Source organism: Micropterus salmoides, unplaced genomic scaffold, assembly GCF_014851395.1.
Source record: "Micropterus salmoides isolate LMB-PRFRI ecotype aquatic unplaced genomic scaffold, ASM1485139v1 Ms_hic_scaffold_10, whole genome shotgun sequence".
Taxonomy (NCBI): Eukaryota; Metazoa; Chordata; class Actinopteri; order Centrarchiformes; family Centrarchidae; genus Micropterus; species Micropterus salmoides.
Window position 1 is genome coordinate 11,219,058 of NW_024040041.1, and position 27,919 is coordinate 11,246,976.

The following is a 27,919-nucleotide window of genomic DNA, read 5'->3' on the forward strand; positions in this document are numbered from 1 at the left end:
GCTGAGGAGGACAAAGAGGAAGGGCGGGCGGGCTGCTTTAGTTGTGGATCTTGATTGCTTTCTCCAGGTAGGTGTAGCGACCTCTCTTTGGAGCTTTGTTGAAATGATCCAACCCTAGCCAGGGGCGCGGGTGGGACATGTTACCTGGAAGGAGATACGTCAGAGAGGTCCATTACACGTCAAGTCTCCCATTTAAAGTTACTTTTTGGAAACAACAAAAAAAACATTAATCTCACAGCAGCGGTAGTAGCTGCAATACTAAAAGCAGTACAAACAGTAGTAGTGTACTTCTATCTCAAACTGAATTTTGTGAAAACTTTTGGTTGTCTCTATAAAAATGAGGATTATTTAGCAGTTTTAGATTAACGCAAATAAAGTGATTCAACCTTTGACATTTACAATATTTGCGTAGTTGCAGCCACAAGTGAAGCGTTCTGTACTGCTGTAGGACGTGTTCAGACCGAGTTTAGCCCACTTGTTCATTTGAATCAGGACAGTCCGTCGACGCAGCGGGGATATACCAACACAGCAGGCGCGGGGGTAAATAATATATAAAAAAAATAAAAATAAAAATCAAGGTTGTCGGGCAAAACAGTTGACCGTGATGTCATCCTGCAGTGGCCAATCAAACACGCGCAAAAGCACATTCCTGGAAGATCACTTGTATTTCTACTGTTTCCAGAAAAATGGTTTCCCTCGTGATCACTGCGATCTGCGAAGGATGAAACAGTAATCACTGTGACTGTGCTTCTAACTCATGGATCTGTTACTCAAACTGTATTTTTCAACTTCTCACAGGGCCCTGAAGCTACATGCCTCCACCATTGAAGCCCCTTGCAAATGTATTCTTTAAAACATGGCTGTTTTTGGTCTGACTGTCCCCTTAAGTTGTTAACTTTTTTTTAAACTGAGGGTTACAGATAATTTAAATGACTATGGAGACTACGGGCAGCGTGTCCCAAAATGATCAAGAATCCTAAATTATGCTTGTACAGGAAGCATTACAGCAGCAGGTTTGGTTTGTGTTACCGCAGGTCATTATGCAAGGAGACCAGAAATACATTAACAGTTAAATCACATCTTCCAGTAGTAGAGTAAAAGCAGTCACTAAAGAGTCTCGTCTTCTTCAAGCCTCATTCAAAATCTCATGAGGGGCTGCACGGGTGTGGAAATGACAGGACAAAAAGATGGAAAGGTTATAATGGCAGCAATTAACCTCTCCTCGACAATTATAAGGTAAGAAGTAAAAACAGCAGGTCAGATTCAAATGTATCGAACAGGAAGACGCTCTTGCGTGAATTTAATTGGCCAACGCAGTATGTTGCATGACAACAATGCACTGTGAGGAAAAAAAGTTTTTGCGGGAGGATTTTGTAGGGGTTTTTTGCCCCGGAGCCTTCTGCTGTGCCGCTCCAGTGGCCTCATTTAAATGACTGATCTCCCAGGACTGTCCTTGTGATGCATTTGCATGCTTGGTTATAGCCTGTTGCGCTCATAATGTTACCACCATTTGTATAGTAACATCAACATCAACCGCAGCAGCAGTTGTGTTAGCTGCACTCTCAGCGGTGGCAGAAGCAGTAAATACCTGGCTGTGGTTCAAAGTCCTTCAGGTTGACCTCATACTCGTCTTCGGTTATGTACTGATGCCTCCCCATCATCACAATTGCAAACTTGAACTGAGAACACACACAACCACACGTTACTTGACAACCAACTACTGTTTACCTGTAGATCACTAAGTAATGTAAACATATTGCAGTATTGAAATGTCTCCCACTTCTAGTAACCAAACTGTTAAATTATTAAAAATATTTAAAATGCACTCAATACAGCTAATTTTTTCTGGCTATGCAAGCAAAGCGTGGTGTTGTACCTTCTCAAATTCCTTCTCCTGAATGTCCAGCATGGTCTGGATCCTCCTCATCACCTCCCGAAATGACTCGCCCTGTGGGGAAAAGGGGGTGAAGGAAAGAACAAACCAAACAAACACAGAGCATTAAAGTTGGGTAACTATGAAATACATTATATTAAAGTATGCTAGAAGGTCTCTTTCACACGTGTACAAACACACACCTGTCTGATCTTGAGCAAGAAGGGGATTCCAAAGGTGCCGAAGACTTCCTTGTGGAAGTGAGCAACAGGGATTAGCATTTCACTGTCCTTGTCCAAGTCCACCTGGTCCAAAGGAATCTCCTAAGTGAGGGAAGAAAATAGGAAAAGAGGGAGAGGATGGGATTTAGACCAGTCAGTTACAAACTTCAGAGCAAGTTAAAAACGTGTGTGGAAACCACACCAGTGTACGGGAAGAACAGTGTAGTTCAAGTGCACTAGACTTTCAGCCAGATGAGGTTAGAGCTTCAGCCTGGTTTTAAGTTTATCTTTAACAATTGAACCAGATTATTCCGAAGAAGCAAAACCCTGGAAATGTAGCTAAAGTAGCTGCTTGTGTAGACAAACTTAGCATGCCATTAAGTGGAGGAGTGACAAGAGGGCGAAAAAGACTGAAAAGATAAGACACACAGGGATCGCCTCACACATACATACACACACTTACCTCTATTCTGAAGGTGCGACTGGCAGCCGGAGATAAACATTCTAGCAGTTCGTCCTCCTGGTGAACCCCGATGATTTTATAGCTTACTATCTCTAACAGCCTACAGAGGGAGAAAGAGAGGAAGAGACACAGAGAGAGAGCAGACAAGAAGAAAGAGTGAATACTCCGCAGTAGCTTTTCAAAGACAAACTGATTTCCAGGAGCTTAAATAACATTAGCCCATGGATAACATAATAATATTAGTTGACAAAAATTTAAATTGGAATAAATGGAGGCAGAAATAAAAATCCCAGAGTTGTTAAAGATGGCATATTAATAAAAATGAGATGAATCTGTGCAGGCAGCAGTTACTGCTTTAAGAGTTGAGTACCTCTTCAGAGCATGGAGTTAAGAGTAGATAAGTAAAATCTTTCAAACAAGCACCTTGTAAATGTTCTGGAAATGTTTTTGTTTGCGTGTCTAACTATCGCAGATAATTGTTGGGAAAGGACTTCGCGCTGCAATCTCTGACCCAAGATACACTGGGGGAAAAATGTGTTGGATATATGAAGAGCTTTCACCATCTACATGTTTACATGACAGCTGGACTCATGGTGGAGGCAGGTGAGTGAAAAACTACATGGAGAAAGTGACTTTCTAAACACTCTCCCACATGACTACCAGCCCGATCCTCAGCTTCCAATGGCTTTACACAGTCGGTCATTTTCCTCCCAGTCATATACATACGTACAATAATGCTACAGCTGTGAGAAATGTCTTAAGATTGCATTAAAAAAAACAGCTGATATTTCATTTAAATGTCAGGATGTAGCAACATTGTTTTCTTCGGACAGCTCACCTCAGCAGTGAAATCAACTACCATTGAAGTTTTTAACATTTTTTGACAGTATACTTAATTATTACTGAAACTGACACATAGGGTCAGGGATTTGTTTTTGATTTCATTTTTCGCTTTCATAACGTTCACCATCATGTGCCAAATTTCCAACGTTATAGCTGTTAAAATGTGCGCGCACACACACACACACACACACACACTCCTGCAGGGTGGATACCTGAGCTTCTCAGAGCCTTTTTCAGAGAGCTCCACTGCCTTTTTTACATTCTTCCAAAAGGTCCCGCACACAGCCGTGCTTGTCAGGGTAGAGGGTGATCTCCTGCAACAAACACATTTGCACAGTTTACCTCTAAGCTGGACTCACACAAAACGTTTGACTTATTATGTGTAGTGACATATTCAGAAGTGCATTGTGTGGCTGTTAAAAGTGTGTATGCGTGCGTTACCTCCTCTCTGAACTGGCTGTTGAGCCATATGGATTTAAAACTCCTCCTGTTCTCAAAGTCTGTTATCTTCATCTTTAACTGTGGATGCATGAAGAGAGAGATAAATAAACACTCATGAGACGTTCTGCTGAGCTGTGTGCTGCGTTCAGGAAGCTCTTAACAGGTGGCTTGCAACATCCTGTTGTATTGCCCTGTGGTCGCATCAAATGCATTTCCGTAATTCAGATCCCACAGGATCCAATCAAAATTAAACATGAGGTGCAACTGTCTGCACACAATACAGAATTTTCAATTTGCAGGACTTTACACTTATCTGTACAGCTACAAATACATTCCTTAAACTGCCAGAAAGGCTGGAGGTACCAGATCTTTTATTTAGAAAGCAACAGATGGAAGATGATCAAAGCTTGGCTTATCTTTTCTGGAAGTTTGTCTTTTTCTGACAGGGAAACATTTACACTGTAAGCTTGCTATATAGAAGTTTTAGCTTTGTTAGCTAAGCTAGGGCTTTCTACTACAACCTAAGCCACATCGTGTTGAGCAGCTGGTCCGACAAAAAGAATATCTTCCAGTTCAGCTGTTGCAAAATTTGCCCACAGAAGTGGGATAGCCACTTCTGTGACCTCTTTTAAGTCACTTTTAAAAACACACTTGTTTTCTTTGGCCTATAAATAAGGGTGTTTTATATATATATATATTTTTTTTTTTGTTAATTTTTCTCTCCTTGGAGTATGATGCTGTTTTTTCTATCTAAGTCTGATACTGGCATTTCTGTTTTTTATTGTTATTGTTGACGAGTCTGATACTGCTTTGGCTACTCCTGTTTAAAGCTGTTCTTAACTTTGCTGTACTTTTCTATGCTGTGCTGTTATGCATGGTATTATTGTCTTAATTCTGTAAAGCACTTTGGTCAGTCAGTGGCTGCTATAAAACGTGCTATATAAATAAAATGAACTTGAACTGTTGACAAATCTAAATTTAAGAATGGTTTACTGTATACACATAATTAAACAATCTGTGAGCCAAACTTTTAGAAAATCAGAACACATCTTTGATTATTAACAAAAATAACAGCAGCACTAATCAGACCTCATCCTGATAGAAGATCCAAAATCAGTTTTGAAAAGAAAATGCGCATGAGTAAAGAGGTTGAAAGTTTTCATTACTGATTAACCTGACGATTATTTTCTTGGTGAATCAATTAATCGTTTGGTCTATAAAAACATAAAAACAGTGAAAAGGCCTTTCGCAGTATCCAAGTTAAAAGCCATTACACTTCTTATTTTGTCCAACCAACATTCCAAAACCGAAAATGGTGTATTAACTATAATGTAAGGACAAGAAAAGCAGCATTTTCTCACCAGCCCATTTTGGGCATTTTTGCATTGTATTTGCATCACTTATCAAAACAGTTTCCTCTAGTTTTTGGTCTATGGACTAAACATTGCTGCTCTAGTTGAAAGACAAAGCTGGACAAAGCAGACAAAAGAAAAACAAGGTCTGAACGAAATAAACATGATGAGCAAGACAGAAAACAGCAACAACAACAAAAAAATAAATGAAGACATAAAAAACTACATGACTTGCTTGAAACTTAGGTCAAAGTGTACTTTCAAAAACTTAGGCATGTAGGAAAGAAAGCAAACTATTTAGTCCCGGAGCTGGCAACCCCTTCCTACCTGCTGGTAGTACAGTTTCTTGGGCTGCCGAGGTTTGAAGAATTGCAGCAGGTCCCGCAGCGTTCCCTCATAGTTGTGTCTGAGAGGATTCCCTGGACCGTCCCTGTACCTGGCCACCACACCACCAGGCAGGGGGGGAGGACGACGAAGGGGAGGAAAGAAGGATGACAGAAGAAAAGAAACAGAGGGTGGGGGCGTTGAACAGAGAGGGAAGATGAGAACATTCAGAGAGATGCAGAGGCAGAACAGAGGAGAAATGTAGGGGGGGAGAGAAGAGGACAGAAGGGAGGCAGAGTGGGAGGAGTTAGAGGAAAACAACAAGAAAGGTGGGGGGGGACAGGTTACGCAACATTTCTACTGACAACTGCAAGTAATTAAATCAAAGGCAAACATGACAAGCTGAGGATAAGAACACAATATACAAATTCACAATACGCATTTCTTTCTATGTGCCAAGCAGGACATCGATATGCAGATAATTATGTGAAAATTAAATTAAAAGTCAGTCAATACAAAACTAACAATAACTCCTATATTTTAATTCCTCCTGGCATACAGTGAGAAAGACAGGCGTAGTAAAGTGATCAGTATTGTGTTTTTAATGTTACTACATTCACACAGTATGTGCTGCTTGGGTCTTTGTCAACATCACTGGTCATGTGAAATTACACTGCATGACTTGTGCGTGTGCGCGCGTGTGTGCGTGGTTGAGACAAGCCTCCTACCCCTGTGACTTGAAGAACTGCAGCAGCATGGGATCTGTGTTCAACCTCTGCGCTACTGTCTTGGCCACCTGACAAAACAGACAACACAAACATTACAAGCGGGGACCACCGCAGGCCTGTCAGATCTCATTTGTCAACAGGGAGACTACAAGGACGAAGTGGGGGGAAAAACATTTAAAGATATTCATAATACATCATGCTCAGATCTTGGTAGGTTTTAAGCAGATCATCAAGCACTTGAAGATATTTTAAAGATCTGTTACCTCGTTGTGTTTTAAGGTACAATAGTAGCTCCCAAAACCCAATATGCCCTCTACGATGTACCAGTTCATTTTTAAAGGGACCCAGTTTTTTTTAATTTAGGAAGCTGATATAATTCTGTTCACCCGAGATGATGCAAACACACTGAAACGAAAACCTTACAACGCCCTCAAAGTTCAACATTCATTCAAAGTGGCTGAACAGCCCATACCTGAAAATAGTTCATGCGGTTAGAGAGAGTGACCACGAAGCCGGGGTCATTGTGGATGGTCTTGTCACAGAAAATGACGTCCACGCGGTGGTAGAGATCCCGGAAATAGTCCTTGGCCGTAGGCAGCTCACTGCTGTCGTTCTCTGGGTCGTCCCTGCAGAGTTGGAGGGAGGTAGGTAGATGGATTAATTGGAGGTACAGAATATGCAGTGTTGACAGGAGGAGGCAGAAAAGACAATGGTAGGGGAGAGCAGACACAGATGTGACAAAGGCAGATGGAAGGTAGGCAGCTGGAGGCATGATGGGGGAAAAATTAAGAAGAGGGTATGAAGCAATAAAGGCATAGAGCAACAGAGGGAAGCACTGAAGTGGCATAGACTAAATATTTAAACCAAGATCTTCCTAGTTTCTCTGTATTTCATCAGAAATACAGAAAAGTCCAGAGACATACAACTCCTCTGCTTGTCTCTCGGGTGTTTTATTAGGACAAAATATAACAAGGGGTACTGTGCAAAATCAAATAAATAACAAACAAAAGTTATGTTTATATTCAGTGGTACTCACAAAGACACACTGTGTGTTTTAATGTGGTCTAACAGAAACGCGCTCACCGTGTTTTTTCTTCTCAAAACACATTTTAATTTAAAAAAGGTGGGGTAAGCGAAATCCAACACAATGAAAATTCCACGAACAGCAAGTAAGGTAACTAACGTTACCTAATTTGTGGGTTAGCTGTCACTACAGGTGCTGCGGCGAAGCAAACATGAAGGTTACATGCAGAGAGGACGAGACGGTCCCAGAGCCAGCACACCAGCTCCAGACAGAGATACTCACATCTCTCCTGCTACTATAACTAACATCACAACAGCATGTCTTTGCAAACTACAAAGTAAGCTGAATGTCAGTGGGCGGGTCATTTAACGTTACCTGACACACAAATAATGAATGGAGACAATAAGACATGTACTGGATTAGAAACAGAGACCCCACCTTTAAAATCTAGCATTGTTTACATTCACGTTTACTTTCTTGTTGTCTTCGTCGTGGTCTTTGTTGTTTTGCTCTGTTTGTTAGCATATTGCTACATATGGTGGCGCTTTACCCCAACCAACTGTCAGTCAGCAGAAATTAAACAGACAGCAGGATATGCATGTGTGTAACTAATAAAATGGGATCCCTTTTGTAAAATCATTGCACTCTACCACTATTACTACACACACACACACAATCAGTCTTACTTCTGGAAGACAATGATGTCCCCGTCCATAAGCTCATCCAGGGCCTTGTCCAGAGAGACATCATAGTCCTGTATCCGCTCTGTTAGATTGGGCTTTACTTCCTGTAACACAACAAGGCATCATGGGAAATGTAATCAAGGTGAAGCCGTCTGATATGTGTACAAGAATATTAGGTTGAGGATGTGTAAACACTCAAAACTAGAGAAGGGCAAGTGTGAGAGAAAAAAAAAAAAAAAAAAAAAAAAAAGATGCTGCATATGGCAGTGTGAGCGTGTGCACCGGAGTTAGAGACAACGGCTTGTGTGCCAGATAGGAGAGCATGAGAAGTGTGAAGAAGCGAGTGAAGAGTGAGAACAAGTGAGAAAAAAGACAGAGGAATGTGCCAGCAAGCGAGCGCTATATAAATAGATCACCTCATAGAGGATAAGGCTAGTTTCCTGCTGAAACCCTGCTCTCTCACACATGACTGGCAGAAGGTCTCCTGGTTACAGGGAGAAAAAGCAACAGAAACATGACTTAATCTTTAAGTTCAAAGCACAGCACAGTGTGTTCCAGCTTAAAATAAACTTGGATGTGGCCAACACTTACTTATTTTGCAGGAAATAGGTGTGTAGATATGTCCACAATAATTTAAGCTTCTGGTTTTGGGGTCATACATCTTCAAGAACAACATGACATCGTCTAAAAAAGAAAAACGCACACAATAATAAATACAGCAGCTCTTCTGAAATAGTGCCTGCTTCATGAGGAGTACTCAAAAAACAATTGCTCCAAACAAGGACACAGTTACTACAAAAAGTAACATTACATTTAGTGAAACAGCATTTCTAGTAAAGTTGCAGTATGTATGTGCTAAAACAAACATTAGCACAAAGCTAACACAGAATGCAAACTCAGTTTCAAACAAATAAAAACCTTGAAAATCAAATGGAGGAACGATGCAGACATGATGCTGCACTGCCATATTCTTAAAACTGAGTCACCCTAAATCAAACGCCACAATGTGTGAAACACTGCTGAAACTGACACTGAGCTGGATGAGGTGTGATGTGTGGGACTTACGGTCTTTGTCAAACTTAGGTAACGTGGCCCCGCTGGCCGCCATCTCTGGATCCACGGTCTCCAGAAATATTGTCCAGGGGTTCTCATTGTCGCTCAAGTCGATCATCTGAAACGCAAACATTCACAAACTAAAAAAAACACCAGAGTAAAACACATGCTCATGGACAGATTAGTGTACGCATTTGTGGGCACAAAGGCTCATGTTATAAACACACCCACTAAGAATCAGTGACTCTGTGAACTGACTGATTTAGGGTTTAGGCGATTCGTCGACGTAATCGATTACGTGCGTCGCTGCATCCGGTGTAGGATTCTCCAGCTCCAGCTACAAGACCGCGCCTTCGACTGTCTAAAGTTTGGAGTATTTCAGACAGACACTCAACAACGTGCTGCTCCATGTGAACTGGAAACAGCTTCACTGCAGCACAGCTGCTGTCCACGAATACGTGAAACGAAAGTATCTTGCAGCACTTTGTCTAGACTGCAGCACCGCAAATCGTGTTTACTTTCTGTCGCCACACAAGCACGGCACATTATCAGCACGAGGACACGTTGTTTTTCTTCATTGCCTTCATGTTAAAAGTAATTTCTGCCCCGCTGCTGTCATGGTAACGTAACGTTACACCCATATCCAGTCTATGGTTACACCGCGAGTCATGTAACGATCGGCTGTTTCATATTTTCTGTTTATTTAACGGCCACAGATGAGCGAGAAAACAGCTGAATCTAATTACAGACAATCTGACTGTCTGTACAGTCTGAGTCCTTTCAGGTGTTCACTGATGCAGAAATACATCTTATTATCATACTGCATTACTTAATATTGAAATGAATCCATGTCAGAAACATTTAAAGTTACTTCATCAGGATGATTGAATAAAATATAGATTTATTGATTAGACATGTTTTTGATATTTATTTTGGATAAATTGGTATGTTAATCGAGTAATAGGCAACTTTTCTTTCTTTAGAATAAACAAAATTAGTCGTTAGATTAATTGACTAATCGAAAAAATAAACGTTAGATTAATCGACATGTACAGCCCAAGACTGATTATTTATGGAACATTTTCCTGACAGCTGATACATTACAGAGGGAAATTAACAACTTTTAACTGAGAATTCACTTCAGACAACACTCTCAATCAAGATACAAAACATAGAGACTGCTGACTGTCACAGTTCAAACCTCAAAATCTCAAATTTCAGCTGAGTACTGAGAATTTGTTTTATCTCAGTAGGGTGGCGGAAAAGGGAACATATGGACAAACTGAACAAAAACAAAAATCTAATCCATTCACATCCAGTGCGTATACAAGTCATTGTAACATGCATGGTAGATTTGAAACATTACATTACAGAGGACTTGAATATTTGGGGGGAATTAATCATGACCTAGGAGTCTCTGGGATCCTCATCACACAGCAGCTCTCATTAAAGGGTGCTAACGTATTCTTCTTGTTTTTGATTCATCTGCAGATTATTAATTGTCAATTTATTGTTTGATCTCTAAAATGTCAGAAAACAGCACAAAAAGCCCCATTTTTGGGGGACAAAATTACTTTGACTTATAATCATTCATCAAAATAGTTGTTTATTAGTTTTCTGTCAATGGACTAATTGCTTAATCAACTAACCGTGCTCCAGAACTATCTGTACTGGATGGATGGGGTAATCATTCAGTGGTAGCTTCTCACCTCAGTGCCGGTAAGACGACGAAAATGCTTCCCAAAATGTCAGAGTACCAAAAATACATTTGCAGGTTACACCCACAAACAGGTCTTCCAGACACAAACACTTACCGACTTGTTGCAGTCGGCCTCGTAGTCGAGCATGGCGGGTCGCTTGGTTCCATTGCTCCGGGCCTGCATGGGCCACAGCCTCATCTGGTCCTGTGGGAAACCCTGCAGCAAATCAATAGGTGGGTTTGATTTAATTTGCAGAACGAAAAACGATCACAAAAAAGCGGAAAGTACCAACAGCACCCGAGAAAAACAAATCAAGCAGATAATGAGAAAAGGGTATGAAAGAGTTTACAGTGTGTGGCAGGGCTCCAGATTGCAACCATTTAGTTGCATTTTGTGACCATTTAGATTTTTCGGCTGTTTATTTTCGCCCAAGTCATCACGGTATTCTCTTATCAAACGCTGATTATTTTTCTCGCAGACAGAGGCTCGTGTGTGCCATGACAGCAGTGACTCAATATACAATGGAGATGCGTGGAGAGACAGATGTTAGTTGTTTCAGAATGGGCACGGCATAAAATTAAGAGCAGAGAGTCAAATGTAATCTGACTACCATATAAAATCTGCGTTATTGATTCTAAATTATTTTCAATTCTTCTAAAAAACTTTTTCAAGTTGACATTTCAATAATGTGAAGCAACAAAAGTTAGAAATGACATTAAATCGAAATACCTGTATTTCAACTTAGTTAGTCTGGAGCTTAGACTGTATAAAACAAGGACGTAGTCTCCGTGACGTCACCCATTAGTTTCTGAAGAGCTGTTGTGAAGCTCAATGTGGGCGGGTCCAGGTGGCTCCGGCAGTCCCTGACTCCAGCTAATCCAAAAAAGGGCGAAGCAGGTAGAGCTGAGGCGAGCTGAATGAGGCTTGGTTGCTGAACCACCTAGCAGCTGGTCACCTGTGACAGCACCCACCTGTCACTGAAAATGGCCACGTCCCTAATTATGAATAACTTTAATTTAAACAGGTGTGTTCTTTATAAATTCACTACCTGCACAGATGTCATGAAAGGGGCAACTAGTTGACCAAAACCGTTCTTTGTACCAGGCTGTAAACATGTTTATTTCTGCTGTAAAGCTGGGCATTTGAACATGGCGGTCTATGGGGATTGAGGGAACGGTGGTTTTTGGCACTTCTGCGTTGGCTTCATTTATCAGCCCCGGAGGTTGCAGATTGGTCTGTAGGCTTTCATGGTAAAACATCAAGCCACACACACACACACACTCCACTGTTTTGTCCTCACACACACACACACACCCACCCATACCCACCCCCCACACACTTGAGTCTCTCACCATGGTCTGGGAGAGGTTCTGGACAAACTCTTGCAGCGTAGAGCTCTTCAGGACCTTGAAGACTGTGTACTTCACCTTCTCCTCATCATACATGTCGTTGCCCTGGTGACCACAGAACTGGTCCTCTGTCACCATCTGTCCAGAGGAGGAAGAAAACAACCTTAGTGATCAACAGTAAAACTGGACAAGGAACCAAGACATGAAGAGAAAGAGAACCAAAAACACAGGAGAGTACAATAGCTAGACATTTGCACAAACTTGATGCAGGGCATTTTTTAATCAAAACTATCAGTCAGTCACAAACTAAATGCAGATTTTGTCTTAGTGGGACATTTTGTCACACACAAAACAACTACTACAGTGTATTTTGTCTGTGTGGTGGAAATTGTATATTTCCTTGTTGAGCATTTAACAAATAAGTTACAACAAACATTGTCTTTGTGACATTTATGAAAGAAAAAAAACTAACCGATGTTGAGTTTAGTTGAAACAAATAAGAGTGTCCTCTACAGAATTATAAGGATAATGTACGCTGGAGTTATCGCAAATGCACCCCTTACTGACATTTGTTTCACCTCTGTCTCTCTGGGAAAAAAAGTAATAAAGAGGAATTATTCTGTTGCCCTGTCTTAATACATAGCCAAATAATATAAACAGAGCAGCTGACATCTTGAACAGGATAAACCTCGCTTATCTTTAAACAAGCCGTCTCCTCATTATCACTCGCCATCTCAACCACACTGTGGCTGCCACAGCTCAGCTAGAGTACCTACGTTCTTGTCTGCGGCTGACAGATATAGACAGCCCTCAGCCAGAGAAAAACTGTGGAGTCAGCTTAACAGAAGGGAGCAGACTGCTACTTGAAGAATGTGCCACTAGGGCTGAAACGATTAATCAATTAAAATCGATTCATAAAATGCTTCGACAAATTCTTTGCATCGATGCTTCGTTTAATCCATGTAATTTTACAGCACATTTATTACTGTCACACATCGCGTTTACGCTGTGAACACGACGTGAATATGATGGAGCTGTTTGCAAAGTGGGGGAAGAGAGAGAAAACACTGAGGGACAAAGAAGAAAGTATCCATAGTATGGGATTATTTCAAGCTAAAGAAAACAACAACTCTGTAATGTTACCGTCCGTCCACCGTAAAACAAAACTTTTGTCACCTCGGCAACAGCACGACGACGCCTTATCAGAAAGCAGCCGGTATTCTGCCAGCGGACCACAGACAAGGTAACAGTAACTTTAGCATTTAACTGAAATCATGATTGATTGTTGAGTTGAAGGCTAGCCAAAGTAAGCCGCAGTCCTCAGCTGAAAATGTGCACACGTGCGTTTGTTCTCCTTTTTGGGCCGTGAGTTGTAACCTCACAGTCAAGAGTTAACTGGGTGTCGGGGAGCTGCACCTTTTAACTCCCCTCCAGCTCTCTCTGTAGCTCAGACAATCCCTGCTACCTGCATGTACTAATCCGTCCTTTCAACCATATTCTTTGTCTTTATAATTTCCATCTTTATAATAACAAACAGCTGTTTCGTGTGCAGGATCGCTCATTTCACGTTTCACATTTCACGTGTGTTTTCTTGATAAAAGTGGTTTGGAAACCAGCGTTGGGTGCCATAGCTGTTGTCAGCTCCGCCGCCACCAAGCAAAAAGTACTTCTTAAACGACGCATCAATGGATCGTTGAAATAATCTATAGAAGCTTCCAATACTAAAATCATCGTTAGCTGCAGCCCTATGTGTCACAATAAAAACCACAGGTCCACCAACGTATAGCCTAAATGTAATATGCTTATTTGAAGACTGTTCTTTTTTTATTTAAAGGTAAAATTGTATTAATGAGGTGTCAATGCATACCCGTTACAGGTCTTGCCATTTTTTGTGTATTTTAATCTGTTTTGAATGGAAGTATTTTCACAGCTTCACACTAATCTTGCTCATGGGGCATATGTTTACAGAAAAATATTTGGCAGGATAGATTATACATCAAGACCTTTGTCTGGTCATATCAAAGGCAACTCATAACGTGTGTTGTCCCATCTCAATTCAAAATCAGTCCTGCACCCTTGCACACTTCTTCATTTTAGGGCTGTGAAATTAATCAAATTTTAATTTTGAATAACAATTTTGGCTGCCAACAATTATGAAAACAAAATAATCAAAGTAAAACATTGTTGTGTGGCATTCTGTTTCACAGTGATGCTCTCATGTTTGTTGCCTTGTGTTATAAATCCAGCGCAGCCCTGCCCTTTACGGTGGTGGCTCCTGCCCCTCCCTAAAAGCCCAAAGTCACTCTCAGCCAGGCTGTGGCAAGTTCAACTCCACTCGAGCCAAGATGACCAGGGGTTACGCTGCTTTAACTTGTTGGTCATCATTATTAGGTTAAGCCTACGGCATTTTACACAGCATAAATTAGCCTAGCGGCTATAGCAGACCTTTCTTCTACTCATACCTTAACAAATGACATAATATTCCTACTTTTCTTACTCGCTGTTGGTTCAAGACACTGCATCTCCCGACAGAACGCTACAGCTGAACGTCAGCCTTATGCAACGTAACGAGTTATGGTCAACATGAGTAGTTCACCTGTCACCTGCTGAGCCCCCCTCCTCCACATATGGCAGCTCACCTGCCCCAACCCAAAGTACTAAACCAGGAGAGAGACAGCGCTGCTGTCATTATCTGTCACTCTAAGATGCTGTTTACGTTAACAAGTTTAAAAAAAAAATTTACAATTTCTTATTTCATGGGTGATGTGGGATTTTTGGGTTCATGTATATATAATAATTATTAAAAAATTAAGCATTCACTTTTAAAAGTTCAAAAGTTAAGCATGATGTTTCCTAAGCCAACGAGTAACCGTATTAAATCGCCATCATACGTTGCCAGCTGTAGAGCACTGCAACAAAACAGGGAAGCTTCACTGTACTTTCCTACTGTACTTCTGTATGTATACTTCCCTGTCTGTAAAACTTTAATAAAGACGAGTTAGCACTTAGGTTTCTTGTGTATACTCTTTCTATTTGCACTAAGCAGCTTGCACCAGCACGTTTCTAAAATTAAACAGCCACCAAAGCACACTGAGTCTGCAACGCATCACAGCACTTAAACAGCAGTCCTGGTTTCCTACCTGAACCTGCATGTAGAGGTGAGCCTCTTGGCGCTCCTTCCTCTTCTGAGCCTCCACCCTTTTCTCCTCTTGCAGACGCTCCACCAGCTGCTGCGGAATGTCCACGTCAGTCATCGGCTGGAGCACCTCACCTGGGAAACAGAGAGAGGCGCAAGTGAGCAGAGTGCAATACAGTAACATGTATTTAACATAGTCACCAAGACAGTAAAATAAGGCAATTTTTTAAATAAAAGAAAAATTTTATAGTAAAAGGAAGGAGAGGGAGTATGTTACTCACTGAGCTTGGACTCACGAATGTAGACCAACATGTATGCGTTGGTGCAGTGGCGCACTGAGAGGTCATCGTCATGTCCACCATAGTTGTGCTCTATGGCCTCCTCCTTGGTGCATCGCGACACAACGTCATCATCAAACTTACACCACTGGAGAAAAAGAGAAAGCACGATAGAGAAAGAGGGCGGTGGAAGTTGTGAAAGGGAGATGGGTGCGGTCAAACGGAGATGAGGAGGAGGATAGGGGAGGGAAAGGATAAGATGGGAGGATTGGGCAAGGATGGAGCAAAAGGGAAGGAGACGGGAGAAAAAGAGAAAAGCAGAGCACTTAAATCACCATGAAATGCTTTCAAAACCAAATACCACAAACATGCAATTTCTGGGTGTAAGGTGTATAAAAAAAATTGTCCTCACTATTGGTTCCTTGACACTCACTTTGCCGTCTCCTTTTGGGTTAAGATAGACGACGTAGTGACCGCCATGGTTGTCCCCGCTGTGCACTAGCACTGCATGCAGGATGTAGTTGGCTGGGTCCTTGGAGTCTGGCTTCTGAAGGAACTCATCCAGGGGTAACTGATCTGGAAACTCAAACCTATTGAGGAAAGAGGAAGAAGGAGAAGCAGAGAGGTTAGTAAGACAAAGCGTGGAGATGAGGAGAGGGGTAGTGATGGGGGGGGGTGGAAAACAAGGATTACAGAAGCAGGGAGGGAGAGATTGGAGAGGAGATACCAGGCAGGAGAAAATGGGAGAGAAAGGCAATAGGATAAATAGGACAGGATGGGTGCAGAAATAAAGATATGAAGAATGGAAGGGAAAAATAAAGGAATGAAAGGAAGGGAAAAATAAAGGAATGAAAGGAAGGGTCTCAAATATAAAAAAAAAAGATGCAACATACAGAAAGAAAGACTTCAAGCTGCCATGTTTCAAGTTCAACTGCCACTGCACATTGTGTGTGTGTGTGTATATACATATACAAAGCCCTCAGGGGGCCAGGTGCCAGTGGCAGCGTCACAAGGATGACTCACAGCTTGTTGAGACGCTACAGAGGAAAATTAGCTATTCTGGATGCTGTGCATGTATGCGTGATTGGAAACTGTCACATTATCCTGGTGGATTGTTAATTTAAGCATCATTAGCTCCCACAAAGCTTTACACAGAATGATACAGCCTACAGGAAACACTCTCAATGACTCACTTTCTCACTGACTTAGTGCAGGAGGTCAGGGCACGCTGTTCAGAGAGGCTCAAGTGCCATTTCTGGAAATAGACCTCTCCTTTAAACTACGTTAAAATGGACCAGACCGCCTCTAAAAGGATGTCCCAAGCGGCAGCCACTGACGCATCGTGTGAGTGTGACAGAGGGAGATCTAATTCAAGCAGGCAGCATACGTTTGTACAGTAACACACAAGTAAGCATAATAAGTAAAGACTGAACATGTTAGTGTGTGAGAGCGAGGTCTGGTGTGTTTGATCTACCTGTCATTAATCTTGATGTTTTGGTCGGTCTGTGGGTCATACATGAACCTCATCAGCTGCAGATGAAGGATTGGAGGGAAGGTGAGGAACTTCACGCCCTTTTCTGCTTCCTGCAGCGCAAACAAACATGTCAGGCATCTGGTCAGGACATCCCATTGACATTCATTCTCCAAACCTTGAGGTTAGCAGCAAGTTCGTAACTTACTTTAACCAGAATTTTGACCCATACACATTTTTCAAGTCTTACTGTCCTCTCTAGCCAGATATGTGTCTTTATTATTGTGCCTACTTGTCCTCCATGTCAACAGTGAGGTAGCATGCATCAGAATTTCTTTTTAGACCACATATCCATTTAGGTCACAAGAAAAAAACAACCTGCATTATAAAGTGTTTTCCAATTTATATTACAAAGTCAACAGGGCCATACTTTAGCAGTAAAATGTTGGGCTTATATTAACTCACAAGACCAATTGAAAAATACGAAAAATAAATAAAACAGAACAACCTAATAACATAATAATGTAGATCCAGTCACTGTGAAGCCTCACCTGCAGGCCATGCTCTCCTGCGTCGTATTTGTTGTCTCCATCTAACTGTTCAGTTGCAACGTAATCTTTGAATGACTCGAAGACTGGAAATGAGCAGAAAGCATAAATGAGATCAAGAAAACTTCTATATTTGTAACTTCATAATCAGAAACTGATGGCGCAGCATCACCACTGTTTGAGAAAAGCCACGACGTTGTGTTGATGTTGCTACTCACTGTTCTTCTTTCCTTTTATGCTAAGCTGGATGTCATAGTAATCCTCTATCCGCTCTGACCGGTAGTCCACATGCTTGCACTGGATATATGACTGGAGAGTAACACACACGCGCACACACAGGGGTCAGACTGTATGATACAACTGGCAAAGTCAAAAACATAATTTCTAAGAGGGCCACTTCTTGATTTAATCTCCTTCTATTTTTAAACTGACTTTGTTCCAGGCTACATCCTGTTCCGACTTCACGTCGTCAGCGTGTTCACAAAATCTACAGCAGCATTAACACAATGCATGCTGAGCTGGCATTACTGTGCAAAATAAGACTGAAAACCTTCAAGACAAACAGGATGCATCTCCCTCAAAAGACATGTCTTTTAAAAAATTTAACTCAGGTTAGACGGGTGACTTCCAAACAAACTACACAATATGTGACCGTAGTCGTAATGACAAGTCAGACGGGGAGAGGTACAAAGACAGAAAACATACCACCATCTTTCCTCTGAAGAGCTTAGGGATGGTTCCCTCAACACAAGTGCCTTTCATTTTGTTCTCCACATTGTCCAGGAGCTGGAACACACACAAGCACACATTAAGTTAATACTTAATTCAGCATGCATTCGCACCGACATTCTTTGAGTATGAGAGAACTCACCACTCTACACAGCTCCTGTACATCATGTTGCATGAAGCTATCTAGTGTTTCCCATCTACACACAGGGGGAAAAAAAAACAAACAAAACAAAGCAGTTAGATATAATACTTACAGAGCAGGAAAGATGAGTGACTAGTAATATTTATAATATGATAAATAAAAAAATATTTAACAGTGTTAAAGTGTAAAACATCTGAACACGAACAATGAACACATCAACGCATTTTATCCAACTCCAGTCTCCTGCCTCTCTTAATCCTGCACTTGGGACTAGCCTAGCAGCGAGAAAAGTTAAACAACTTTTTGGTAATAATGTGCTTTTATTATATAAAATAATTGTAAAAAAAGAAACGAAGCGCTCCCTCTCTCTCTCTCACACAGACGTACACACAGTCAGTGACCGCCGTTCATTATCTCGCCCCCGTCAGGTTTCTCCCTCACTCATGCCATTGCCAAAACTTTTTGGGCATTTATCCTTTTGTTGTTCTGCTGTAATCTATAAAATACATAGCTGTATCTCGTGAAATTAATGCCAGCTTACAACTGGCGTAACGCCACCAGTAACGGACCCCCACCCCCCATTCCACGGCACTGTCGAAGCTTCCATTATTCGCTGTTAATTACTGTCGAAGCTTCAAAGCTCAAAAAATGACATTGGAGCCAACCCTAGTTATTTCTCACTCTTGATCCTAACTTCAGGTAACATCCTACAAAGTAGTGCCAAGATCTTTCTGATGTTATTCAAAATGAGTCAAGGCCATTCTGTGTCACGTGAAGACAAAAAAGAAAGTCTACACTACCCGAAGGACTTGGTGAGTTTCTTGGTGCCGACGGGTTTGTCGCTGTGTTGCAGCTCGTAGAAAACCCTCTGCAGAGCCAGTGGAACGCTCTTGGACGAGTCATCTCCCTCTGTGGGCATCATGTACACCGCCTGGGAAGAGAGTCGGGAGGATTCACACCCAGATTAGGAGTTTTAGAAAGTAATACTCTTGGATTTGCAGTTACTAATTTTCACTGTTTTGTGAAGACGTACTATATTTAAACATTATTTTCATAACAAATAAAATCCACACATTTTTAAACCTACTGCTAGAAAAAGCTATGAAACGGCACTGAGACTATAGTGAATTAAATATTAAATAAAAAATAAAAAAACCCACCATCATCTAGTGAAAGTGATAGCAGCGCTACAACAAAAATCAGCAGCTGTAGAACAACATTAATAAAAAACTAGTAGGAAAAGCAGCAAAACAGAGCAGCATACACTACACATGCCGATTGTGAATTTCACTATACAATTTCAATATTCAGCCTATATTAGAACTAAAATACACTCTTCTTTTCATACAAAAGAAAAATCATACCCGTCTTAGCTGGTTGGTGAAGAAGAGCGTCTGTAAGAGGCTATTCATGTAGCAAGTTGCTCCCTGGTTCTTCAATCCTACATAGCCTGTGTGTTTCTTGGAGTCCCAGCTGGTTACAGAGAGAAAGCTGATGTTAGGGGTTATAGTTCATAAAGCCTAAACAGAGAAAACCAAACATGGGACCATAGCAGTAAGGGCAACCCAGAGAGAAAAGAGAAAATGAAAATTAAGAGCTACTTACGCCACTCCATGTGGGGCATCTGCCTGGACATAGACTTCAAAGGTGACTTTGTCATCATCAACAAAGCCCCTCTCCGGATCAGTCACATCCTGAAACACAACACCACCCAAACAGTTAGTATAACCAGAATGTGTAGAAGTAAAAGCACATTTTTACTCACAGAGGTCCAAATAGACAATGAGCCAAAAGTGTTAAGCTGCACAAAAAGTAAACAGCTCTGCCAGTTTATCCTCTTATCCACCCAAGAAACAAATAAATCAAAATTAAGTTTCATACGTGTGTCTACTCAACAAGGGTTTCTTTGGTGGTTCTTGTCCAGTCTAAATAAATAACATATCTCTCTGGCAGTTTCTGTACTTACACTCCAGGACATGAAGTTGGAGAAGCCCCAATCATTCTCTTTGTGGAAGAACAGGTGACTGATCCTGCGGCTGAAGGACTTCTCGTCATCTTTGTAGTTGATGATCTTCAGCATTGCCTGCGCGTGGCATGACCAGGACCTGAAACACCAGAGCAGGTTCCAGGAATCAAAAGGATTTCTTCTATACTTCCTGGAATTCTGACATATGTATCCCATGAGGTGTATAAATTTGATAAAGATGTGGATCTAGTTTCAAATTTAACATATGGTATTGTTAAGGAGCAGTGCTGGCATTGGAGGAAGTATTAGCTGATGAGTGTTCATAAGAAATTATAAACTTGACCCTGTGTTTCACATACAGTGCAATTATTGTGTGGTCACTGGCCAGCTCAAGAAAATTCTCAGCCAGTAAATTTTAAACACGTTTCAGCAAAGCATATGGTGGGGATGCACACATATGACTTTTTTAAACAATATTAGCTCGCCTGGCAAAACGCGCAGGTCTACTGTCACACCCCTAGCATAAAGATTATGATAAAGCTTTAAAGCTGGGGTAGGCCAGGTTGGAGAAATTAGCAAGAGATACTAGATTTTTGAAATGCCACCCCTCCAGGCCTCGCTCAAAACATTAACATTATTTCATTTTGGCCTGAATGACTGGCCGTGCATGTTAGTGAACTGTGACCTTGATTTATTGCATCTATAATGTAGCACAACTCAAACAACCTGTGGCAAATGGTGAGCCAAGTAAGCAGCATAACAATAACCAATACCATTATCAAAAAGCATTACAAAACGAGGGGGAATTACAAGGTGATGGGACCTCAAAGGTAATTTCGCTTCCTTTCATGTGTCACTAAAAAGCCACTGAGGTATACAAAGCACTTTTACTCGACTAGAAGATCTGGTCATAAGGATTGCCCTTTGCAATGAAACTAAAAAGAGGTTTTAAAAAAAAAAATCCTTCTAGAAACAAATGTGTCTAAAAACTGATGTAAATTCAAAACACAACCACTGACTGCACAAGTGTTCACCCCATCCATTTAAACACACCTAAATCGTAGATGGCGCAGCCAAGAAACTGCATTATTAATAGAGATGCGGGTATCTGTGTATAATTAATTAAACTATTATTTCTGTATCTGGGAGGTTCCGACATCTTTCAGTTTCGACCAAAACTACTTTCTAAAGACAAGACGGTTCGAAAATAAACCTGGACATGGTCAATGAAAAGTACCAATCAGGGGAAAGAGGCAGTAAAGCACATATTTACTGAATATTCCTCAGAGTCTAGTAATGTCAATCATTAAAAAAAGGGAAAATATGTTGCACCATGTCAATGTTTTACTGCAATATTTACTGTGTAACTTTTAAACCTTTACAGTGTTCAGACTGTATACAGTGTCATTCAAAGCAGCAAAACCTGTGAGTGGTCACTCAGAAATTACAGATCCATATTCAGTAATTTGATAATTATCTTTAAATAAATCAGCACTAAATGCATTACAATCGAAACTGTCCATTTAACAATATCTAGGGGTATGTGCGCCAGGACCATCTAAAGATTTTTGCTGTGTGTCTGAGTGTCTCTGCGATGTCCCCCAAATCCCCTGTCCAACCAAGACACCTACGTGGAGTCAGATTCTGCGTTACACTGCAGGAAAAAGCCCACGCTCTTCTGGTGTGGCCGGTCGGGATAGAAGCGCGGCATCACCATTATCTTCCATGGAAGGTTTCGGACAAAGCAGGACGGGCTGAGCACCGACTCACTCAGGCGGCTGAAGCGCTCTACGACAAAGCGGAAAGTCGCCTCTGACCGCCAACTGGTGTCTGTGGAAAGATGGAAGGAGACAGGGCAAGTTAGATGGTGAACGGGGGAACAGATTTCCTCCAGTTTGCACTGACAAGACCCGGTGCAACTGATCAGTAGAGAGAAAATGAGAAAGGGATTCTTAGATGCATCGCAAGTAGGACATGGACGACTCTGAATCGATTTACAAATGTTAAAAATCAATTTTCCAAATGTCAATTGATTGAACAGAACATAAAAGGCACATCTCTGAAGTGCAGCGCCCGGGCGCCACATAACAGAGACACACACCGCCGTTGCAGAGGTGGCAGAAATTGGCGGTGAAAGCGAGCGTATCAGAGTTAAAGATTAGCATTAAGTTGTCAGTGTGGTAGTAAACTTACCGTGTAGGTCACAATGTGTTACTAAAAATTTGTCTGTTGTTTCCCCAACTGATGGAAAGTGAAGGCGGTTAACGTTAGCAAACATCTCCCCATGGCTTTAAACACTGGTGAAATTAAACAGGAAAGCTAACAGTACATTTGTTGGCTGCTGTGTAACGCTACATTTATAGGAAGTATGGCTAATTAGCTGCATGTCATCACTACCTACTAGATCATCAAATAATATGCTTTAAAAATGCAAAAGTAATCAACAGTCAGAAAAATATATCCTATATAGAAATTAATGTTAAAAACTTAAAATAATCAATTATAATCATTTAATAATCGCATCGTAGCCTTCTGAATCGTAATTGAATCGAATCGTGAGGTGCTTAAAGATTTCCATCTTCCATCCTAATAAAAAATGTTTTCTAAAACCCAGTGTGAGACTAACTACTACACTGGGAATTAATCTGAGTCATCCCCATGATGATGTTCAACCTGGGTCAATACTTACAACAATTTCTTTCAGAGAACAAGCGGAAGTGTTAAGTGTTTGTACTCGCGTGTGTTTGTGTAAGCGCACACAGTCCTCACCATCCTCCATGTCCTCCTCTGTGTTGTTGTGTCCATCTGCCATGGCCACGTTACCATTGATCACTGGGTTGGCCGGGATTCTTGGAGGGTCGTCTGTGTCCCCGGCTGTAGGGAGAGAGAAAAAATATGATAAGACTGTATGCATAGTAGGGTTCTAGCATGGATAACATGGGAAGAGAACTTTCTGTCACTGGAGGAAAGCTGGCTGAAGCCTCTGCGTTGCTAACTACGTGACTTCAGCAGGTCAAAATTATCCTGCCAACATCAATAAAATATGGCATCAAGAGTGAAAATACAAGTCACACATAAGGCTTCCTCTCACATTTCTATTAATTTTCATCCATGTTTACCAATCATGATCGAGCAACAGCAATAAACACTTAAAACTAAAAGTTGTGCTTACAACAGGCAATCTTAAATTCTTACCTAATGTTTAACCGTGTTATTTCTAGAAAATATAAATAAACAAAATCAGTACAACTCAAACTTTTATAATTATGCTAATGCAATTTATATGAGATCCTTTGGTTGTGGAAATTTGAGGGAAGATTAATCACGTTACTTATTTTGTCTAGTTTCTTGACTATACCTATCCCTTTAAAGACCAGGACAGACTATTAATGTTAATTAAGATCAATACTTTAAAACAGCATCAAGATTGGATAAAAGTAATGCAGCAACTACTATCTTCATCTCTATCTCCTGCATCTCCACACAGTGATCCTTCCTTTCCCCTTTTATACATTTTGATGGGAAACCCCGGCTGAGACAACATGACTCGTCCTCTTTCCAAGTCTGTGTGCCAGAGTGAGGGCAGCAGAGTGTGTGAGTGTGTGTGACACAGATCATGCAACATTACAGTAGGCTGCGTAATTATGGACACAATGCAGGATAAGGCTGCAAGTCATCGCTCAAACAAAAACCACATGCGCACATAGGACAACAATTATCCCTGCTGAATAATGAGACGCCGCAGTGCAAGGTCTGATCTATCTATCTATCAAAACACACTGATGACAAACAGACAAACTCTGAGTGAGTGAAATCGACCTGGATCCTGTGATGCCACAGAAGCACTCGAGCATGACGCCGGCATTGAAATGAACACCCTGGAAGATGTACGGAAATGTGTTGATGTGTCAGTTTGTCTCTCACACTGTATTTTATGTGTATGCGTGTTCCTGGTCTTCCTCCAAGCTGACAAACGCAGTGGTGTCAGTTGTGTGTGTGTGTCTCCAGGTAATGTTACTGACCAAGTCCTACAGGAGACTGACCTCGTTTCCTCAAGTGGATTACACGCTGTTAATGTGGTCTGTCAGTCAACTACCTGACAACTTCTTGTCCTGCCCACTCTGTAGATCTATTCTGAAACCTCTGAGAAGTGTGTACTAATGTATCAGACACAGACACTGAAATCTGCACGAGTCAAAGCTGGATGTAAGATTTTACATTGGCCAAAACTGCCGCAAAAGGCCTAATGCAGACGTAATGTAGACGTCACTTAAACTATGCAGGTGTCTGGAAAGGAAAAATCACTAGCATCTCAACAGACTATTTCATTATTTATGAATATATATTTTTTCCAAAAAGCATCACAGTAGTTGATCTGAATACCTGTTATGGTTGCACTACAGCAGTAACTGTAGACCAGAAAAACAACTCTAGGTGTGTGTTTAACCTACAGCAACAAGGTTATAACTTCATAGCTGATTCTGTTACACTGACTTGGTACTAAAAATATTAAAATGTTGTTTGATCCATTATACCACACTGGGTTTCTCTACTTTCCGAATGTTGACCGATGCAGTAAAGGTACACGAAGAAGAAATATATCATGAATGAAGCACTGACTTTAAAACTGTTCATTTCTAGCATACAATATTAGCTCTTAATCTTGTCATATTATAGAAATCTGTTTATATCAATGGTTTCTTTTGACAAATAGTATAATGTTTGTTTTCTATAAATATCCATATCGTCCTACATGTGAGAGCCATTACAGGCATAAACACTGTGTTGATTGTGTGGCATCAACAGCCTGGCATCCTAGTAACATTGCTATGGCAAAACAGATAAAATGACAGCTATTCAGAGCAGATAATGGATTAACCCCACTGCAACTGTGCAGAGCCTTATCCTATAAATAAAAACGTGGTATGTGTTGCTGTAAGGAGTAAGAAAAAAAGTGAGTTTATTTTGTCAATTTGTTTTCACTGTCCTAAGGCTGCAGTGCACTGGGAGAGATCCCAACAAGGATGACCCAGCAACTAAGGGATGGGGAAGTCTGGTGAGTGCACCTGCTACTAGTAAGAAAAGTATTAAAATTAATTACTGAAAAATGTAAATACCAACTGGGCTGTTTCTACTTGCTTATTTCTGTAATTACATAAAATAAGCTATATATTGTATGCTGCCGGATAACAAGCAACATAGTGCGTGTGAGCAGATGATAAAATCACTACGACTGAATGACGCAGTGATGCTGAGGGCTACCACAAGCCTCGCCTCTGTCCAAAGTTGACATTAGTAAAAACTTTATAAAATGGTGGTGGGGCAGGGGTTATTGCGTGTAAAGCGCTTACTAAACGCTAATAGTGGTGGTCCTGACTCCAAACCTTACTAACAAAAACACAAATCATTAAAAATGGCGAGCTCCATGCCGTTTCGTCTTCCATACAATGAAGCAGCAAATCCCCGCGCTGTCCCTGTGCGGGCCTGGCTTACCGCAGCGGCGACTACTGTTACTTGCCAGCACTGCCGCACGTTCAACATAACACCCTGTCAAACGTCAACATGGGAACTAAAACAACCAAACAAAAGCACAATTTACATTCGGTGTTTCGCTGTGTCTGCTTTACTTGAATGACTAAACTTGTTAAAACGTTGCCACAGTCAATTCAGCAAATCACGATTGACGCATCTACGTTAGCGTTAGCTACCTAGCAAACACTAGCCACAGATTCAGTTGCAGGCCGTTAATGGCTAACATTAGCTGGAATCACTAGTAACAGCTAACAAGCTAGAATTAATGCTAGAGAAAATCATCAACCACACTAAGTACATTATACCGTTAAAACAGCAAATGGAAACAATTGTAAAAAGACTAGATTACGTGAGGCAGATATTCAAGGCCTAACACTCGAGCAATCGCCAAATTGAACGTTGCAAAATACAGCCACCATTTTGGAACGCCACACACCCCCTCCGTGAGCGTTAGCTGAACAGCTAACTAGCATGCTAGCCAGAAAATTCACGTAAGGACGTGGGCCTTGGATGCTAAGTGACTAGCTCACAATTAGCTGTCCCGCTATCAATTTACATTACGTTTTACCATCTTAATGAACACATCGGGTAATACATCAGATACCCGGCATAGTCCACACTAAACGTATTTACAACAAACATTAACCACAAACATTTATAGACTTTGCGTTTTAGGGGGCAAACTGACTGATTTAACCCTGCAGTTAACCGATATAGTTACTTTGCAGGCCCGCATTTGATGTACAAGCCACCCGACACGATGCTAACACACGATCTTTCAGAAATACTGGCGTAACGTTACATGTTGAACGGTTATCAACGGGATATATTTGAACGTTATCAGTTGGAATAGTAAAGCTGTTTTTACTTTATTCGCGGAATAGAAACGCAGGTGCCGATACCTGTCAAAATGAACCCTAAACCCACAGTGAAGTTTAGGTGTCGAAATTAATTTATCTAGCGATGGTTCAATGTTAAATGCTAAAAGCCACACTGTTTACAAATATTTAGCTTCTGGAATTATATTCAGTGGGTTCTAAACGGCGACGATTAAGCAAACTACAACTGATAAGTTGTTAAACAAGCGAACGAACGGGATCAAAATGGTTATTTAGAAATACAGTGGCCGATCCGAATGAATGATTTGTGTGGCTAATTTCTAACAGTGGGTTGACCAGCTTAAGCAATTTAATAATGCAAGCAAATGGTGAAAAATACAAGCTCCGTTCCCTTATAACGCAAAATGAGGTCAGCTCCACACAAGTCTGCTGCAACGGACGCACAATCAGCAAAAATGCAACCGGCGGCTATCCTAGCTAGCTTCGGGCCTTCGTGTTTACTGTAAAGTTGAGCTGCGCTTGCACAAATAAAACTCCATGCATTTCTCGTGCAGATGTTCAAATATGAATAAAATGTTGTAGAGTGTCAGGTCCCCCTTCTTGGGTCCATTACTTACCTTCCATTTCCATGTCCTCCGGTTCGCTGAGCTGCTGCTCGCCGGCTTTCTGTTGCTGCTGCTGCTGCGTGTGGTGATGGTGGTGGTTCATGTTGGCAACTGTTGTTGTTGTGGTTGTGATGCGGGACTCCCTGCTATCTCTGTTACCCTCGACCTTGTCCAGGGTCGGCTCGGTTGAGAACCGGGTTCTGGACTGCTGGTGAGGTGTGGTAGGATGCGAAGGTGGGGTAGACAGGTCGAGCCTCGGCGGCCGGGCCTGCTCTGTCGCGACCTCGGCCTTGTCCGCTGTCAGCGCCGGGGAATGAGGAGGGGAGGTCGGCGGGGGGGCGGGTAGAGAAACGCGGACGTATTTGCTCGCTATTCGCCCAATCTCGGCGCCTTTGGTGGGTGCGAGTCGCTGGCTGACGACGGGGGGTGTGATGGATGGACCAGGGCTCCGAGGAGGGAGGCCCGCTGAAATTAGCTAAATCAATCCGTCTTTACCCCGGGAAATATGGGGCAATAAAACAACGCACAGCACGACCTGCACCTTGAGGAATAAATACCCTGTTTATAGCTAGCGTTAAGCTAACGTTACTACAAGCCAGCCAACTGGTGATATTGGTAC

General features: G+C 41.5%; 1 protein-coding gene across 1 annotated transcript; it reads right to left on the reverse strand.

Moving 5' to 3' along the window:
• Positions 1 to 7: 7 nt before the first annotated feature.
• On the reverse strand, positions 8 to 27,550 carry usp7 (ubiquitin specific peptidase 7 (herpes virus-associated)). Its single transcript, XM_038696100.1, is given in 32 exon segments — positions 8 to 144; positions 1,589 to 1,679; positions 1,877 to 1,948; positions 2,077 to 2,196; positions 2,558 to 2,657; positions 3,613 to 3,656; positions 3,658 to 3,714; positions 3,842 to 3,919; positions 5,521 to 5,629; positions 6,246 to 6,313; positions 6,718 to 6,871; positions 7,956 to 8,056; positions 8,369 to 8,436; positions 8,544 to 8,636; positions 9,018 to 9,123; positions 10,820 to 10,921; positions 12,058 to 12,192; positions 15,195 to 15,325; positions 15,472 to 15,616; positions 15,902 to 16,058; positions 16,943 to 17,052; positions 17,491 to 17,573; positions 17,706 to 17,796; positions 18,193 to 18,273; positions 18,359 to 18,413; positions 19,159 to 19,289; positions 19,723 to 19,831; positions 19,964 to 20,052; positions 20,325 to 20,463; positions 21,956 to 22,154; positions 23,094 to 23,198; positions 27,313 to 27,550. Coding segments are annotated over 32 exon segments (3,321 nt in total). The 5' UTR covers positions 27,404 to 27,550; the 3' UTR covers positions 8 to 37.
• Positions 27,551 to 27,919: the final 369 nt, after the last annotated feature.